The 17,691-nt window shown below is 29.2% G+C and overlaps 1 protein-coding gene across 3 annotated transcripts in view; it reads left to right on the top strand.

Annotated features, from left to right (window-relative positions):
- The window catches only part of LOC136084866 (uncharacterized), a 169,500-nt gene that overhangs the window by 113,674 nt on the left and 38,135 nt on the right, over positions 1 to 17,691 (top strand). For all 3 annotated transcript variants that reach the window (XM_065806056.1, XM_065806057.1, XM_065806058.1), the window contains one exon: positions 17,385 to 17,420. In XM_065806056.1, coding sequence (XP_065662128.1) covers positions 17,385 to 17,420 — 36 coding nt within the window. The remainder of the gene's footprint in view (positions 1 to 17,384; positions 17,421 to 17,691) is intronic.

Below are 17,691 nucleotides of genomic sequence, written 5' to 3'. Positions count from 1 at the left end.
TTCAAAGTATGCTAAAAAAACTTAACTATAATGTTGCTTTTAAAGTTGTTGGGCATTTCACAAAAAAGATCAACAACAACACCAGTTTAACTACAATAGCAGCTGAGCCAAATGAATTGATCATCATTGAGTTTGACTCGAATGAGCACCTCAATGATCTCTTATCTAATGCAAAGCGACTTGCCTCAATAGATGAATTAAAATCTGTCTACATTCACCCAGACCGTACACCTCTCGAACAAGAAACATTCAACAACTTAAACAAAAAGCGTGCTACAGAAAATGCAGAACCTTTGGCAAAAGATTTACTTGACAAACCCTTTCGATTTGTTATCCGCAGCAAAAAAATCAAATGCATTGACACATCCAAAACAGTCAACATCAATGGAAGAGAGAGGAATCCATTCCTCAAATGGAAATCAGCTGCTGAAGCCATTCAGTCGCTCTCAACATTTCACTAGTTCAACATTCTTTAACAAGGCCAGCTCTTCCATCAAATTATCTCATCTTTCGTGCTTCTACACCAATGCAACCTCCCTCAATCCAATAAAACTCATCGAACTGTCCTTACTTGCAGAAAACAATTCTTTTGACATTATTTTTATCACCGAGACATGGTTCAATGACCAATCAACTCTTCAGAACTACAACCTCTATCGTTCAGACCGTCAGACCAAATCGGAGGAGGTGTAGCTATATACATAAATAGTAAAATCATCTCAAACAAAATAGAGGAATTCCTACTACACAAAGATTTTATTCCTTACTATTCAGAACAATTATGGGTTGAACTAAAGCTTTTGAATGAAACTCTGATCCTAGGCTGCATTTATAGACCTCCATCCTCCGGTATCGAAGCCTTCTCAGAGATTTCAAGTGCTATTTTCCTTGCCAAAACTTTAATATCGACTAAAAAATACAACGGTATCATCATTGCTGGTGACTTCAATTTCCCAGAGATTACTTGGACTTTCAACTCAGTCTTTTCCTCTAGTAAAATTGGTCTCAGTTCTTCATTTGTCTCTCTTTTTCAAGATTGTCATCTTCACCAAATCGTCACTGTCAACTAATATAGTAAACATATTAAATGTTAATAGTTTACAAGTAACAAATGATATAATAGGATCATTGTATATAAATGGAGGAACTGATGTTATATATTCATTTTTTCCAACTGTAGGTCCTGGTTATAAAATTGCTCTAGAGCCGTATAACTTAATTTATTTACCAGTAACACTAAAAACAATATCAAAAATGGAAAATAAATTGCTTGATCAAAATGGAAATCTTTTGAATTTACAAGGAGAAGAAGTAGCTATTACATTTCATATCAAAGAAGTAAAGATATAAATCGTAAAATAATATTTGGTAATATATTTAAATTTTTTTTCGTAATTTTTACAAAAATTATTTTTTATATTATATATAAAATGATTAAATATACTAATATTAAAATAAATGTATTGCAAGGGCAATTAGAAAAACTTAGAAAAGCAATTGAAGATGCTTATGGAGCTAGTATTAAGTTATCACATTCAGATCTTAATGGTGAACATGTATTAGCTGTAACTAATTAATGGTGAACATGTATTAGCTGTAAATACACAATTGAATAGAGTTAAAAGAGCATATGAAAAAGGTACGGGTGTAATAAGTTTAGTAAAACACAACTAGCACACAATTCTCAAATAGAGGGAGGATTTATTGGTGCACTTTTTCCTTTACTTGGTACAGCTGGAAGATTTTTATTATCAATCGTTGCTCCAGCACTTGCAACAGGTTTATTAACAGGAGTAGGTTCAGCAGCTGGATCAGCTATGTTTGATAAAATTGCTGGAAGGGGTATTGTGTACTTAAAAAAAAAAGGAAAAGGAGTTAAAATGACAGCTGCAGGAAATGGTTTATATTTGAGACCATGGAGTAAAGAAGGTTTTGTAGGTTATGGATTGTACTTTATTAATGGAAGTGGATATACATCAACAGGATCAGGTTTATTATTAGGACCAAATTCACCATTTGCTGATATTCCATTTTTAAATATGATTCTGTGATTTCGTGAAATTTTTTTATATTGCATATAAAAAGAAATGCTAAGAAATAATCCTCCATTACATAAATTTATAAACAAATATATACCAGGTGAACCACTAAAAATACTTCTTCATTCTAAGGTACACAAAGATTTAGAGCATCCTTCAGTATTAATAAATGAGAATAAATATGAAATATTTGCACAACACAACATTACAATAAAATCTCTATCACATCAATATATTCTTTTAAAGTTTAGTGTAGTAGTTAATGAAGGTGTTGCGTTAGTTTCATTAAAAGAAGAACTTAATTAAAAATGTTAAGTTTACAAAACTCTGTAATATCAGAGACTGTTGATGATATTATAATAAATCTTGTTAATAATTCTGATTCTGATGTATTGATTAAAAAAGGAGATGTTTTGTTAATTTATTGTAAATATTTTTAAAAAAAGTTATATATATTCAAATATCCATGCACAGAGTGCAAATGATAATAAAACTTATCCAAATCAATAAAATATATCCAAATCTTCCAAGTGCGCCTGATGAAGAAAATAAGATTATTACTGCACATGCATATTGCCTAAACACAATTAATGAGATTCAAAAAGAAATAGAGCGTGAGAGAGAAAAGAGAAGTATACTAAGTAAAAAGTAGAGCTGTAAAAATAATTTCAGCAATTGATAATGCATTACTAGCAAGCACTAGCATGACACTTGGAACTATTGGAATTGGCTTTTTAGCAACAATAATTGCAGAACCAGTAGTTATTGCATGCGAGGGGGCAGAATTAGGAGCAGGTGTTTTATCATTAATAGAAGGACAAGTTAATAAAAAATTAAATTTAAAAGCAGAAAAGCATGAAAAGATTAAAGTACTTGCTGATTCAAAACTAAATACAATAAGTAGTTATATTTCTAATGCTTTAGTAGATGGAAGTATAGATGACAATGAATTTAAACTAATACTTAGTGAAATTGAAAAATTTAAAGTCATGCTTGAGCAAATTTGAACAAATACAAAAGAATTAATTGATGAACAAACTAAAGAATCATTAATTAAACTTGGAAGAGATAATGCAATTAAGATACTCAAAAGCAGATTTAGTAAAAATGATGTGCTTTTTTATCTTTTTTATAAAAAAAAGCAAAATGTCATTTCTAAAAATGGAAGATCGTGAAAAAAGAGATCAAATTGAAAAAAAAAGAATTCTTAGATCTTAAAAAAAGAATACTGAATGATAGTTTATATGAAAAGATGGGTGAAACTAATTTACAGTTAATTGTACAAGCCATTAATTGATAGTCAAGATGGAATAAAAGAAAACATAAATAAATTGCAAGATCAAGCTAATAAATTTGCACTCACTTTTTCAAATTCTTATCCTGAAGCAAATAAAGAGATAATGATAACTGAAACTAAAGAACTATTACCATCTCATGAAGAAAATAAACGTATAAATACAGGAACCGTTGCAAGAGTTTGTCTAACAAGGTTTACAACTAGTAAAAAATCTGCAGATACTACCTTTGGGATGCATTCTAAAGATAATAATATATTATATATTGGAAAATAGCATATTAATGATGATGATATAATTATTGATGGTGAAACATTTTATGGTACTCCTGGTCTTTGGGAGTTGATAACAAACTTTAAACCTGATAAGGCAATATATAGTGAAGATGACCTTAAAAAATATCAAGATATATTAATACAAACAGATGCAATTACTACTAATACACATAAACCAAAGTCATCTAGAAGTGAAAAATTCAGATATATAATAGCACCCATTTGGAGAGATATAAAAATATCTAGAAAGCTAGAATCAAAAGGAAATGGAATTGGAGGAAGAACAAAAATACAAACTATAATTCTTCCTCGCGACCCTGGTGCATTAATTGAAATGCTTGAATTATGTATAGCTGCATCGAAAGCAGGTAACACGGGAGCAAGAAATGAAGCTGTTGCAATTTGTGATGAATTATTTTGACAAGGTATAAAAGATAGTTTACAGTATAAAGCAATACAAAATAATTTATAATTATATACCAGTGCATATAAAAAAAAATATATAGTACATAAAAAATGCTAGTTGTTCATAATAAGAGATATATAAAGAAACATGTTATTGGAGGAAGTGGTATATTCGAAAGTATAAGAGATTTATTTTAACGACTTAAAACATCAAATGTAACAAGAGTATCATCAGCTATGTTGAAGAAATTGGCTGCTAGTGATTTAGGAAAAACCGCAATAACTGCTGCTAAATCAGCAGGAAAAGAACTTTCCGCATCAGCGATAAAAGCTGCTACAAATGCTCCAGTTAAAAAAGGAAAATAAATAATTGATAAACATCTTCAAAAAAAGTATCACAACCTGCTACTAATAAAAAATTGATGAAATAATTTCAAATTTGGTTGGATCTACAGACCTGATTAATAATGGATCTGAAAATCTAATGAAATCTGGATCTGAAAGGTCTAAAAAAAATAATGTAGATGATATAACAACAAATATAAATAAAATGATGATGGGTACTGCAATAAGATCAGTAAAAAGATCAACAAAAAAACTATCAGATGGAAATGCTATAAGAATAGAAGATCTAGTTAACAAAAGGACGTTAGGTTAAGGAGCTACGCTTAGATTTCACTTGTTAAATCAATGAGCTAGGCTTAGGACCTCAATGACCTACGCTTAGACTTGCGAAATTTTTTATAGAAAGTTTTTTAAGAATTGTTAATCAAAAATAATTTTTTTATATTGTATATAAAAAAACAAAATGACAACTTCTGAAATATTAAATTTTACAGAAATGCCAACTGTGGATAACGGAATTGAAAGACTTGAATTCCATGAGTATGAGCCAGCTGCTCGTACTAATCTAAATAGTCCTGAAGAAATAAGAATTTATGTTGTGACACAAGATATTTACACACTTCCATCTGAAGCTTATCTCTTATTTGAAGGGCAACTTGTTAAATTAGCTGATGGAACAGCTTATGCTAATACAGATGCAGTGACGCTGACAAATAATGGTATTAAGCGTTTATATAGTCAATTATCATACCAATTATCAAACCAAAATGAAGAAACTATTAATCACCCAGGTAAAGCAACTACAATGTTAGGAATGCTTAAATACCCAAACGACTTTCAATGAGCGCAAGGATTAAATCAATTGTGGTATAAAAATACTACATAGACAGCAGTACTTACTGATAACTTAGGGTTTGCATTAAGACAAGTATACATAATTCAGAAATTGACTACAAAAGGAACATTTTCATTTTGCATACCTTCAAGGCACATTTTTTGGATTATTTTTGGATTTAAGCATACTATAACTCTTGTAAGTAAAACTGATAATGACGCAATTTTTATGCTTTCTACTGTAGATGATGCGAAAGTTAATCTTAATAAAATACGTTGTTTATACCACATGTGCTACCAGCAGATCCAGAAAGGTTTAAACTTTATAAGCAAATCACATCAAAAACAAATATTTCAGTATGTTATTGTCAGCGTCAGTGTAATACTATATCTGTTCAACAATCTACTAGATTTTCTTGAGACGTGTGCACAAGGATAGGTACTGAAAAACCAAGATACGTTATTGTTGCATTTCAAACAAATAAAATTGGAGACCAAAATGCTAATCCTTTAATATTTGATCATTGTGACTTGTCAAATATTTACATTTCTCTTAATTTTGAAAGATATCCTGCTGTTGATTATAATTTATCATTCCCAAATGGGGCAATTTTCAAGAGCTTATAGAGATGCAGCTGTTTTTAATGAAAAATTTTATAGAATAATTGAATTGATCACACTCAGCAGTATAATTCCTTCTGACTATAAAGATTTATACCCAATTTTATTCTGTTTATTAAATTTTTTTTAAATTAAATTTTTTTGAAAATTAATTAAATTTTTTTTCTTTATATATTAAAATAATGAAATACACAAAGAACAATTTAAAAAATCTATCAGAAGAAAATAACATTTCAAAAACATCTGACAATATTGCTTCATTGCTAATGATTGCTATAGTAATGGGTTGTTAAATAAAGAATCAATTATGACTGAAGTGAAAGAAGTAAATGATAAAAGATCAGTTGGCAGACCTAGAATACACCCAGTGAAAGAAACAAATGAGAAAAAAACAATCAAGTTTAGAATACATCATAAAAAACAAGAAAAAAAAGAATTAGATCCAAAATCTAAAAGATTAAGAACAATAAAGAAAAAACCAGTCACTGTTAAATTAACAAACATGGAAACTGGAGAAATTATAATATATAAATCATTATATAGTGCGATGTGTAAAACTTTTTTTTTTTTTTTTAAACATCTTTGCTTCTAACAAAGATGCAAGCAGCCACTAATTTAAGTTGGAAGGTACTGAAAAAGAAAAGATGAAGATTGCAGAACAAAATAACGATTGACATACAACTTAAATGATTGCAAATTACATGAATCAGGAAAACAAGATGAAGAAAGTGAATTCCAAAGAACTGATGTTCAAGGAAAAAAACTTGACAAATAAGAATTTTTGGAGCACTAAGGAACAGTCACAGAAAAAGGATGAGACTTAATTGAATGACGAGTAACATGAGAATGAATTTTAGTATATGGCACAAGAGACACTAGCTCTTTGAGCAGTGCCCATTATAGTATTTGTAGAAAAGAGAAAGAGAAGCAACATTACGACGATGTGATAATGGTTGGAGGTTGGCTGCAAGAGCAGGTCCAACTATGTTTACAATGCGTTTTTGCACCTTGTCTAAAAGAGAAAGGGCATCATTAGAAGATCCGCCCCAGATATGGCAACAGTATTCCATACAAGGCCGGATTTGAGATTTATAGAGATAGAGAATAGAATCCGAAGTAAAAAAGTGATGAGCTCGATAAAGAGATGCAACCTTAGCAGATGCTAATTTTGCAACTGATTTGATATGTGGTTTCCAAGAATGATTTGAAGTAAGAGTTAATCCTAGAAAATGAAGAGTAGATGACTCATCGAGTACATCACCGTTCATAAATATAGGAAGATCTTTTTATTGCGATAACGATTGGCTAAAAAAAATTGAGTTTTATCTGTATTGAAGTTCACCAGCCACTGTAAGCTCCATGCTGAAGCAGAAGTGAGATCCTTTTCAAGCTCAAATGCCCCCTCCAAGCAATCAGAGTGTGTTGATTTCTTATCACGACAAGAATAAATGGTAGTATCATCAGCAAACAATGCCACCTTAGATGTGAGAATATCTGGAAGATCGTTGATGTAAATTAAAAAGAGTATAGGGCCAAGGATAGAACCTTGAGGAACCCTTGAAGTTACAGAATAAGAAGAAGAGTGCTGTCCATTAAGGTCAACTTTTATGCTACGATTGGAAAGGAAGGATTCAATAATCCAAAAACTTTTTCCAGATACACCTTAAGAAGAAAGCTTATGGAGAAGACTAGCATGCCAAATTATATCAAAAGCTTTAGAAATGTCAAGAGCGATGCCCTTAACCTCTCCACCATCATCTAATGCACAATAAAACCTATCGGTTATTACTGTTAGCAAATCAGCTGTAGAACGATAAGATGGAAATCCATATTGATGGTCAGAAAGTTATTAGATTCAAGATGAGAAAGTAAGTGTTTATTAATTAAAGATTCAAAAACCTTGCTTATGATAGGAAAAAGACTAATGGGAAGGTAGTTAGAAGAATCAGATCGCTCTCCAGAATTTTTGAAGATAGGGATAACTGACGCTGTTTTCTAGCAGGGTGGAAAATAAGACTCTGATAAACACTTGTGAAATGGTTTTGAGAGTATAGACGACAGCTTCCGAGAACACTTCTGCAAGACAATAACAGGTATGTTGTCCGGGCCACAAGCTGTAGAAGAGTCTAGGCAGGAAATCATTTTAGATACAGAAGCTAAATCAACCTGTTTGTTGGCAATATCAGGTAGAACGCAACTCATGGAGTCATGAGATGATATTGATGAAAAGTTATTAGCAAATGATTCGGATTTGTCTTTAGTTGAGGTGATAAAGTCTGAACCATGCAAGAGAGGTGGAATTAAAGATTTGCCCTTATTATTGATACTATTATAGATTCTCCAGAAGTCACAAGAGCCGAATTTTTGAGATGAGATACGAGATTTCATGACCTGAGAATAGCAGGATTTGGCGTTAGACAAAACCTTTTCCAATGATTTCTTGCAGTAATAAACAGACCTCTGTTTTCTGGAGATTTGTTTTGCTGGTAAATATGGAAGTAATGGTTTCAATTGGCAATCGCAGCAGCACGGTGTGAGGAAAACCATGGAGGAGAGTAAGGCTTGACCTGGAATCGTCAAGAGAGAACAAAAGATTCCATGTTAGCCTGAATCCACGAAGTTATGTAAGTTGCGCATTTGTCGGCAAGAAGACAAAAGACAGGAAGACAAGGGCTATCACAAAGAAAATCATGGAAAGAATCCCTGTCAGCTTTACTTTAGTCATTAGAGGTACGATAATAGGGGGATTCAGGTGATGAAGAAGAATGAGATATTAATTTTAGAGAGATCAAACTGTGATCAGAAGCACCTAAGGGGAAATGTGGAGAAACTGAGCACTGACTAGGATCAGAAACAAGACATAAGTCAAGTAGAGAAGGTAAATGATTCGGGTTGTCAGGAAAGTGAGTTGGAAAGTTGACTATTTGAGTTTGGGATTGTAAAAGTCAAAAGTTGTGGGCTTTAAAGCCTGCAGAGTAACTGACACTAGAGCCAAGTCATTCAGAGTGGTGAGCATTAAAGTCACTGACAACAACTATATTAGCTAATGGATAAAGAGAGAGGGCTTGGTCAATATGATCAGAAATAACATCAAAAAGAGTGCAGTCTTGAGATGAAGGAGAGCGATATAGAACAAATTGAAAGGCAATAGAGTGAAGTGGTGCTAAACAAAAGCACATGAAAGAATAGTCTGTGGATTCAAACCTAGTTTCATGACAAATGGGTGAATTCTTACGAATGTAAATGCCCAAGCTAACCATGTGACTATTGGAGTCTTTACGAATTAAAGGAAGGTAACCATCAACACTAAAATCGAAAGATGAGACAGCTGAACTCAAATTAGTCCCATAAAGAGCAAGTAGGTGTGGTTAACTTTGCAAGAGATAAAAATCAACAGAAGAAAAGTTACTTGGAAGACCACAAATATTAGTGAATGATAGGTTTAGAGAACTTGGTGATGATGATGGTTTTTTGTGTTTTATAGTTTTTGGTACTTTATTCATTTTAAAATTAGATTGAAGAACTTGACTCAAAGCATAGATAGTACTCAGAACACCGTTTAATAGTCCAAGCAATTGCCTCATTACTACCAATTTACCTTAAACCATAACAAAAGGCTCCAAATGTGGCCTCCGCAATGCACACCAAAAGTACAAACAGGGACACCATCCATGCGCAGCATGGCGCTGTTAATACTTTGATATTTTTTAGCTATTGATGGAATCAGCCTCTCTGAGAGCTACCACAGAGTATATTAAATGTTTTGATGAAAGTTTTTATCAAAGCAGTCCAGTCACATTTACTGCAAGTAGTGAAATGGATGATGTTGCACAAAAATTTGTTGGCAGCTTAGAAGAAGATATAATAAAAATTTACAACAAGATTAAATTTCCAAATAGGGTAATATTTACTGATGAAAACAAGCATGATTTTAATGCTGCAATATTGTGTCACATTTGTGGAAAAAATCTAAATGAAGATAAAGTACGTGACCACTGCCATAATACTGGAAAATATAGAGGTGCTGCCCATAAAAATTGTTATTTTAAATATAAAATTCCAAAATTCTTTTGGTACTATTTCACAATTTATCTGGTTATGATTCTCACTTATTTATAAAGAAATTATAAGGAGAAAAGTTGAGTTGTATACCAAACAATGAAGAAAAGTATATTAGCTTTTCTAGAGAAATTAAAGTTGGTGAGTTTATTAATAAAGAGGGTAAAAAAGTTGAAGTTAAACGTGAACTTCGTTTCTTAGATTTATGTCAAAAAGTTTAAAAGAAGATCAATGCAAAAATATTTAAAGATTTTATTCAGGTAAAAAATTAGATTTGTTACTAAGAAAAGGTGTATACTCATATGATTGGGTTGATTCTTATATTAGATTTAATGAGGCACAATTACTGCCAAAAGAATCATTCTTTTCATATTTTTTTTGATTTGATAAGTAACATTAAATTGTGACATGCAAAAACCACATGTTACAAAATCAATATTTTTCGGTAAATTTGAGAAAAACCTTTTTATTTATTAACTGTTAATGATTTGTTTTTAAAGACCACTTATAAACCGTGTATTTAAATTTTGCAAAAAAGTAAAAAAATGTGAAGTGCGGTTTTTGAAGACAAATTGATAAATTGTAATAATGTATTTTATTTTACTCTGATTATAATATTACAAATAATAAACATACATAAAATGAGTAATTCTACTCTTATTTTAAATATATACATTTGCAAACTATATTACAAATCTAAATAACAAAGTTTGAATTTAATTGTTGAAAAGTTTATAAAAACAATGCCGCACCACAAAATAAACATTTTTTTAGCTGATTTAAAATTTAAATTATACTATTTTTTGAGAAGAAAGAAAAAAACTATACTTTTTTAATCAAAAGTACATATATTTATCTAAGCTCTAAAAAAAAAAATTATAAGTATTTATGTTAGCCTTGCTCTTTTGGTCATTTTTGGGTTTTTTTCTATCCAAACATGTGCTTTGAGGACAAGGATAGATATATAACTTATTTGCTTCAATATATTATATATATATATATATATATATATATATATATATATATATATATATATATATATGTATATATATATGAGTATATGTATATATATGTATATACACTGCAGGCCAAAAGTTTCCGGACACTTGATATTTTTATATAAAAAGCTAAAATCTATCCTGTATCATTAAATTAACCAATAAAATTAATTTATAATACTTAAACTTACTAATTTAAAGTGTTTATGTAAGTTTGAGGTCAGTAATTGGGTATTACTGACCTCAAACTTAAATAAGTAAGTTTTTTTTTTTACCTGTTTATTTTAACTTGATATATAGCGTTACATTACTCTTAAGAGTTTGGTCTTGTTAAAGTTATTTATTTGTTGAAACATGAAGTAAATAGTTATAATATAATGATAGCCGACTAAAATGATTAAGAATATTTAGTTTTGTTTAGTTTTCATTTGGTATTAATGATGGTTACATTAAAAAATCTTGAAAAAAATTTTAAAATTTTATAATTCGACTATTTAACTAAAAATATGGGTAAGAAACTTTCTTTAACGGTTGAAAAACGTTCTGAAATAATTACATTACATAAAGAAAGTTATTCAGTTTGTAAAATTTGCAAAAAATTAAAAGTTGCCAGAAGTACTGTACAAGATACCATCAAACGATGGAAAGAAACAGGCATTTTTGAAGACAAAAAAAGATCTGGTAGACCACGGAAAACAACAAAAGCAGAAGATAATAGTATAATATTGATGAGTAAAAGGAATCAAAGACTTACGGCCCCGGAAATAACTTCAGGCTTTAATAGGAGTCATTCAAAATCTATTTCATTAACCACTACGAAACGACGTCTTAGACAAGCAGGACTTTCTGGCCGTATAGCGGTCAGGAAACCGTTGCTACGGATTGGAAATAAAAAGAAAAGGTTACAATGGGTTAAAGACCACCAAAATTGGACAGAAGGAGACTGGGGAAAAGTACTATGGACCGACGAGTCCAAATTTGAACTGTTTGGGCAAAGACGTAGAATTTACATCAGAAGAACAACAAAAGAAAAAATGATCCCAGAGTGTTTAGTGCCGACAATCAAGCATGGTGGTGGGTCAGTTATGGTATGGGGATGTTTTTCTTCAGCTGGTGTTGGTGACCTAGTTAAAATTGAGGGTATTATGAAAAAAGAACAATATAAAACAATTCTAGAAAACAATGCTATACCTTCTGGCTTAAGAACTATTGGTCGTAGTTTTGTTTTTATGCAGGACAATGACCCTAAACACACCTCAAAACTATGTAAGAACTACATAAAGGAATAAGAGGATAATGGTGTCCTCAAAAACATGACCTGGCCGGCCCAATCACCAGATTTGAACCCAATAGAGTTACTGTGGGAAGAATTGGACAGAAAGGTCAGACAAAAATGCCCAACATCCAAAGAGCACCTGTGGCAGATATTAGAAGAATCCTGGTTATCGATTACACCTGAAATAATAGATAAATTAATAAATAGGATGCCACGGATCGCAAAAAAAGTGATAAAAACTCGTGGGTCATTTTTTGACGAAAAGACAGTTTAATAATAATAGTGTTGTTAGTATTTTTTTTCTTTTATTTTTTTTCTTTTTTTTTTCTTAAATAGTAACTATATGTATCTTTTATAAAATAAATAAGATATAAGAATTTTTTTGAAATAATTATGGGAGTTTTAATTAAAAAATTAAACAAAATCCAAGTGTCCGGAAACTTTTGGCCTGCAGTGTATGTGTATATATGTATAATATATATATATATATATATATATATATATATATATATATATATATATATATATATATATATATATATATATATATATATATATATATATATATACATATATATATATATATATGTATAATATATATATATATATATTTTTTTTTTTTCTTAGAATTTTTTGTTCTTTTCTTAAATATTAAATAAATTTATACAATAAGATAGTTAAGATTAAAAAAATCGTTATACAGTAACAATTAAAAAATCATTATACAATAACAAATATAATAAAATATATAAGTATAAAAATAAAAAACATAATAAATACAATGCGGAGACTCGCAGAAGACCTTTAGGTTTTATCATCGAGAACCGCTTGTGAATATTAATTGCATTAAAATAACATTACATAAAGAATAAAACAAAAATGTCAAAGAAATAATTTGCAAAAAACATAAATTTTGTAAAAATATATAAATAAATTTGTAAAGAAATTATAATTGATTCTGATATGTAAATACAAAGTTTGTATAAAAAAGTACTTATTTTATAAACACATAAATAGTGAATCCGATATTATTGTATGTAACATTATATAATAAGTTCATATTTTCATAAAATGTTAAAAATATAAAGATAAGTCTTCAAAAGATAAAACTATTTCTTTCAGTTTTTTTGTGAATGAAATGTAATTCCATTCATGGGAAAAATCCAAATTTTCAAAACTTTTTTGTTCCAAAGAAAAGCTCCTCGAAATGCGATACATGACTTTCCAAAATTAGTTTATTGCCAAACTAGATTATCATTTCTTAAGTTATATCTATATGTTTCTTTCAAGGTATATAAATTATGAAAGGAAACAGGAGATGCGTTAGTTTTACATTTATACATAAAACAAAGTATATTAAAAATATTTAGTTGATAAATATTAAGAATTTTCATTTGAAATAAAAGTGGTTCGGCATGAGCAAGTCGATCTGCTGAAGATAAAGAGGTTGCAGTTTAGATTTGTTGGTATTACCCCAGGCAATGTTTGCATAATTTATATGGCAGTGTATTAGTGAGAAATATAATTGTGTTAAACTGTGCTTATTTAAAAAAATTCTAGCTTTATACATAACTCCTATATTTTGAGCAATTTTTTTGGACAATAAATCAATGTGATATTTCCAACTAAGGTTTTACCTATAAATTTAGTAGTTATTTCTCTTTTAATTTAACTTTGTCAATAAAAAGTAAAGGCATGACAGGAGGCAATAACTTTTTTTTTAAGTTTGGTGAAAAAGTGTCCAATTTGTTTTCTCAACATTGAATGACAACTTATTTTTCTAAACCAGTAAGAAATTTTTGTTAAATCAAGGTTCATATTTTGGAATAATGTTGTAATGTTATTATGAGATAAAAAGAGATTAGTATCATCAGCAAACATGACTGTCATTAAATTAGAGGCTCCAGGGAGATCATTAAGGTAAATACAAAATAGGAGGGGTACTATTATAGAACCCTGAGGGACCCCACATATTATATCAAGTAAATTGGAACAAACATTTGTATTACTATCTTCAGGATTAAATTCCTTTGCATGCAAAGATAAATTGATTTTGGTGCAGCATGAGCTTTTTAAATAAAATGAGAGTAGCAATAAGCGGGACAATTCGCAACGAAAAGAAAAAAATAATAAATAAAAATGAGATATGAAGAATGAATGACAAAGGGCATTAATGAAACAAAAGGTGAACTTTCATTGCTGACTACTTTGGAGTCAGAAAAAAAAAGAAAAGTATCATTCCACTCAAGTTATGTGACAAAAGACTACTTTGTCAAAATCAACGGCTTTATCAACAAAAAAGATTTTATGAGTATCTTTCAATTACCTTAAGATGTAGATGCTTCGAATTGTGTTCTCAGGCCTCCAAGACCTTGTAGCTGTATTTTTTTTTTTTGTAGGAGCTGTTGCACAGGCAACTGGCTATGAGATTTCTGAAATAACATCACAAAGATCAATCAGACAATCTAGAGTAAAAGAAAGACAAAAGGCTGCTGCAATGACGATGAAAATGAATATTTTTTGGCAGATCCACTATTCCAGCATTGGGATGGCATAAAATGTTATGAATTTTATTGGGATGGTAATCTTAATGGCCCAACAAATTAAATGAACTTGTGGATAGCTGTTTTTATTACAGGGAAAAGCTGTTCTAAAACTGAATAAAGGAACAGGAGAGGCTCAAACAATGCATGTGTTTGTGTAGTTGAGAAATGGAGTCTGCAATCACAGATTAAAGGCTTGTTCCATGCAACTGCATGCAATACAAGGTTTCATAAGGCTGCATGTGTCAAGCAATACAAGGTGTCATAAGGCTGTCATGTGTTATCACTCAAGAGGCTCTGGGAGTTTGAATGGTCTAGATTACATGCCTTTATCATGTCATAGAAGTTGTCCTTTTAAATGTTTTTACAACTCTGTTTAGTTCAACTGAAAGTCCACCAACTTCACTATTCAAATGGTTTCAGAAACAATAGCCATCAATAAACCAAGATGCATATTGTACAGCAACTGATGAACTGTTTCAAGATATAATAGTGAAGAACTATTATATCTTGAAACAGTTCAGTTCATTCCTCAAGACGAAAAAAAATATTTCGTCTTGAGGAATTTTTTGTTTCTTGGTGTATGCAAAGGCAGCTAGAATTTTTTAGCACTTAATCCAACATATCTTGCATGATTGATGGCAAAAACCATTTGCACTCTGAAAATCTTTTTTTTTCTCAATTCACATTGGCAGTTTGTGAATATCACAGATTTAAGAGTTTTGCCAGCCTTGTTTATGTCAAAAGTGGAATAAAGCATTACTTGAAATCCAAGCCATTATTAACGACATCAAATTTCTTCCCAAATTTTGATTACCTATTTAATGAAGACTTTTAACAGAGAGACACTTGAAGCATTTTCAAGAGATCTCTAATCTCTCTATGAACATCTGGTTAGCATGGCTCTTTTAGATATTTAAATCTACAGAGAGTCAGCATCAATTAAAGAAAAGATGGCACAAAATTTACAAAAACCAGCATTGGCAAACACCCTTTGGCATGTAAATTCGAGAAGTAAAATAAAACAGTAAATGTTGGTGGATCTAAAAAGACAATGTCTTTTCTTGATGTCTTCAAGGATTCCTTCATTAAAATAAATTATACTGATAATTTATTTTTATGCAAAAGATAAGGACATCTACTTGTCATTTACTTGTCATTTAGACTGATGAAATTTTATTAAAATTATTTTCGGTTACTTTCAAAGAAATGTATTCTTCTTATGTACTCTTATGAGTAATATTATTGATTAAATTAGTTACCTGAATTAAATATTGTTATCATTATTGATAATCTTTACTTTGACAGACATCGCTGATATCAAAGTCAATTTGTTTTCCTTCAAAACAATTTATTTGTAGTACTGTTATTGAGGAAATTAATTGAGAAATTATTTACTTATTAGAGTACTGTCTTGAGAAGTGAGTAACTGTATAAAAATGCTCAATTTTATTAAAAAACAACTAATTTGCTAGTAGATTAAGAGATGATATATACACAAGATGTAAATAAACGAACTTTACCTTTTTTTCTAATTATTTATCGATGAGTAAGACATGATCATTGATATTTTTTATAATCCAGATTATATTTTCAAATATTTTAATTATTTACAATTTCAGTTTTAGAAGGAATTAATATTTCAGATACAATTGTTTTTGTTGTTATTATTGTTAGTATCATTATTATTAATATTGTTATTATTATTATTGTTGTTGTTGTTGTAGTTGTTTTTGTTAATTTTATTAATTTGTTATATAATTATGCAACCTATTTGGACGAAAAACATTGACAAGGTGTTTGCAATTCATATAGGCTATACCAGAATGTAACTACAAAGTTGTTTATCATTGAGCATTAACTCAGAGATTTGTTTTAGCATTTTTAATATATAAAAATGCAGGCATAAAATAACGAAGAATAGAATGAGTTCGAACTAATATGAAATAGGTTTGAATAAGTTTAAATAAAGATAAAAAGTTATATGCATATCACAGGTTCACCAATGATATCAGTTAGGAAGTGGCTAAAAAGTGTGAGCATTCTAACCATAAGCAATTAAAACAAATGAAATTAGCAACTACATGTTCAGCTCCATAACAATGTTTACATTAATATTGATCATGAACAACATAAATCTTTCATTTTTTTCATTATTAAACTAATTCACTCTCATCAAGGATGCAATAAACCACTATCAACTTGGGAGTTACTAAAAAATAATTTTTTTCCTGACTGTATGTGGTCAACAATCACATATAGTCAGTGAAATATATATACATATATATATATATATATATATATATATATATATATATATATATATATATATATATATATATATATATATATATATATACATTTATATATATATATATATATATATATATATATATATTATATATATATATATATATATTTATATATATATATATATATATATATGTATATATATATACATATATATATATATATATATATATATATATATATATATAAATATATATATATAAATATATATATATATATATATATATATATATGTATATATATATATATATATATATATATATATATATATATATATATATATATATATATAAACAACACGTTTTAGTCTTTTTATATGTTGTATTTTTGTTATGAAAACTCTTTCATATATTATTTCAAAACATTGCATTATTTTTTTAATAGGTAGTGAAATTCATCCAATTGTTATTCTTCCTAAAGGTAAACTGTTTTGTGTATCCTTTTAAAAAATAATACAAAAAATTAGAGTGAAATCTAACTAAATCTCATTAAATGATTTACATATGCTTCGAAATGTTTGAAACTTGAAAACACTTAAAAACATTTCGAAACTAAGGGATAAGAATAAACTAAGAAAACTAAAATAAATTACAAAATAAATATTATAAAACAATTAATATCGTTTAATAGGTAATTTCTTATGTAAGTTTTATTGTGGAATATATATTTTTTTATAATCTTTATTGAATAA

Source organism: Hydra vulgaris, chromosome 09, assembly GCF_038396675.1.
Source record: "Hydra vulgaris chromosome 09, alternate assembly HydraT2T_AEP".
Lineage (NCBI taxonomy): Eukaryota > Metazoa > Cnidaria > Hydrozoa > Anthoathecata > Hydridae > Hydra > Hydra vulgaris.
Note: the sequence above shows the minus strand (reverse complement) of the source record. Positions and strands in the feature narration are given on the sequence as shown.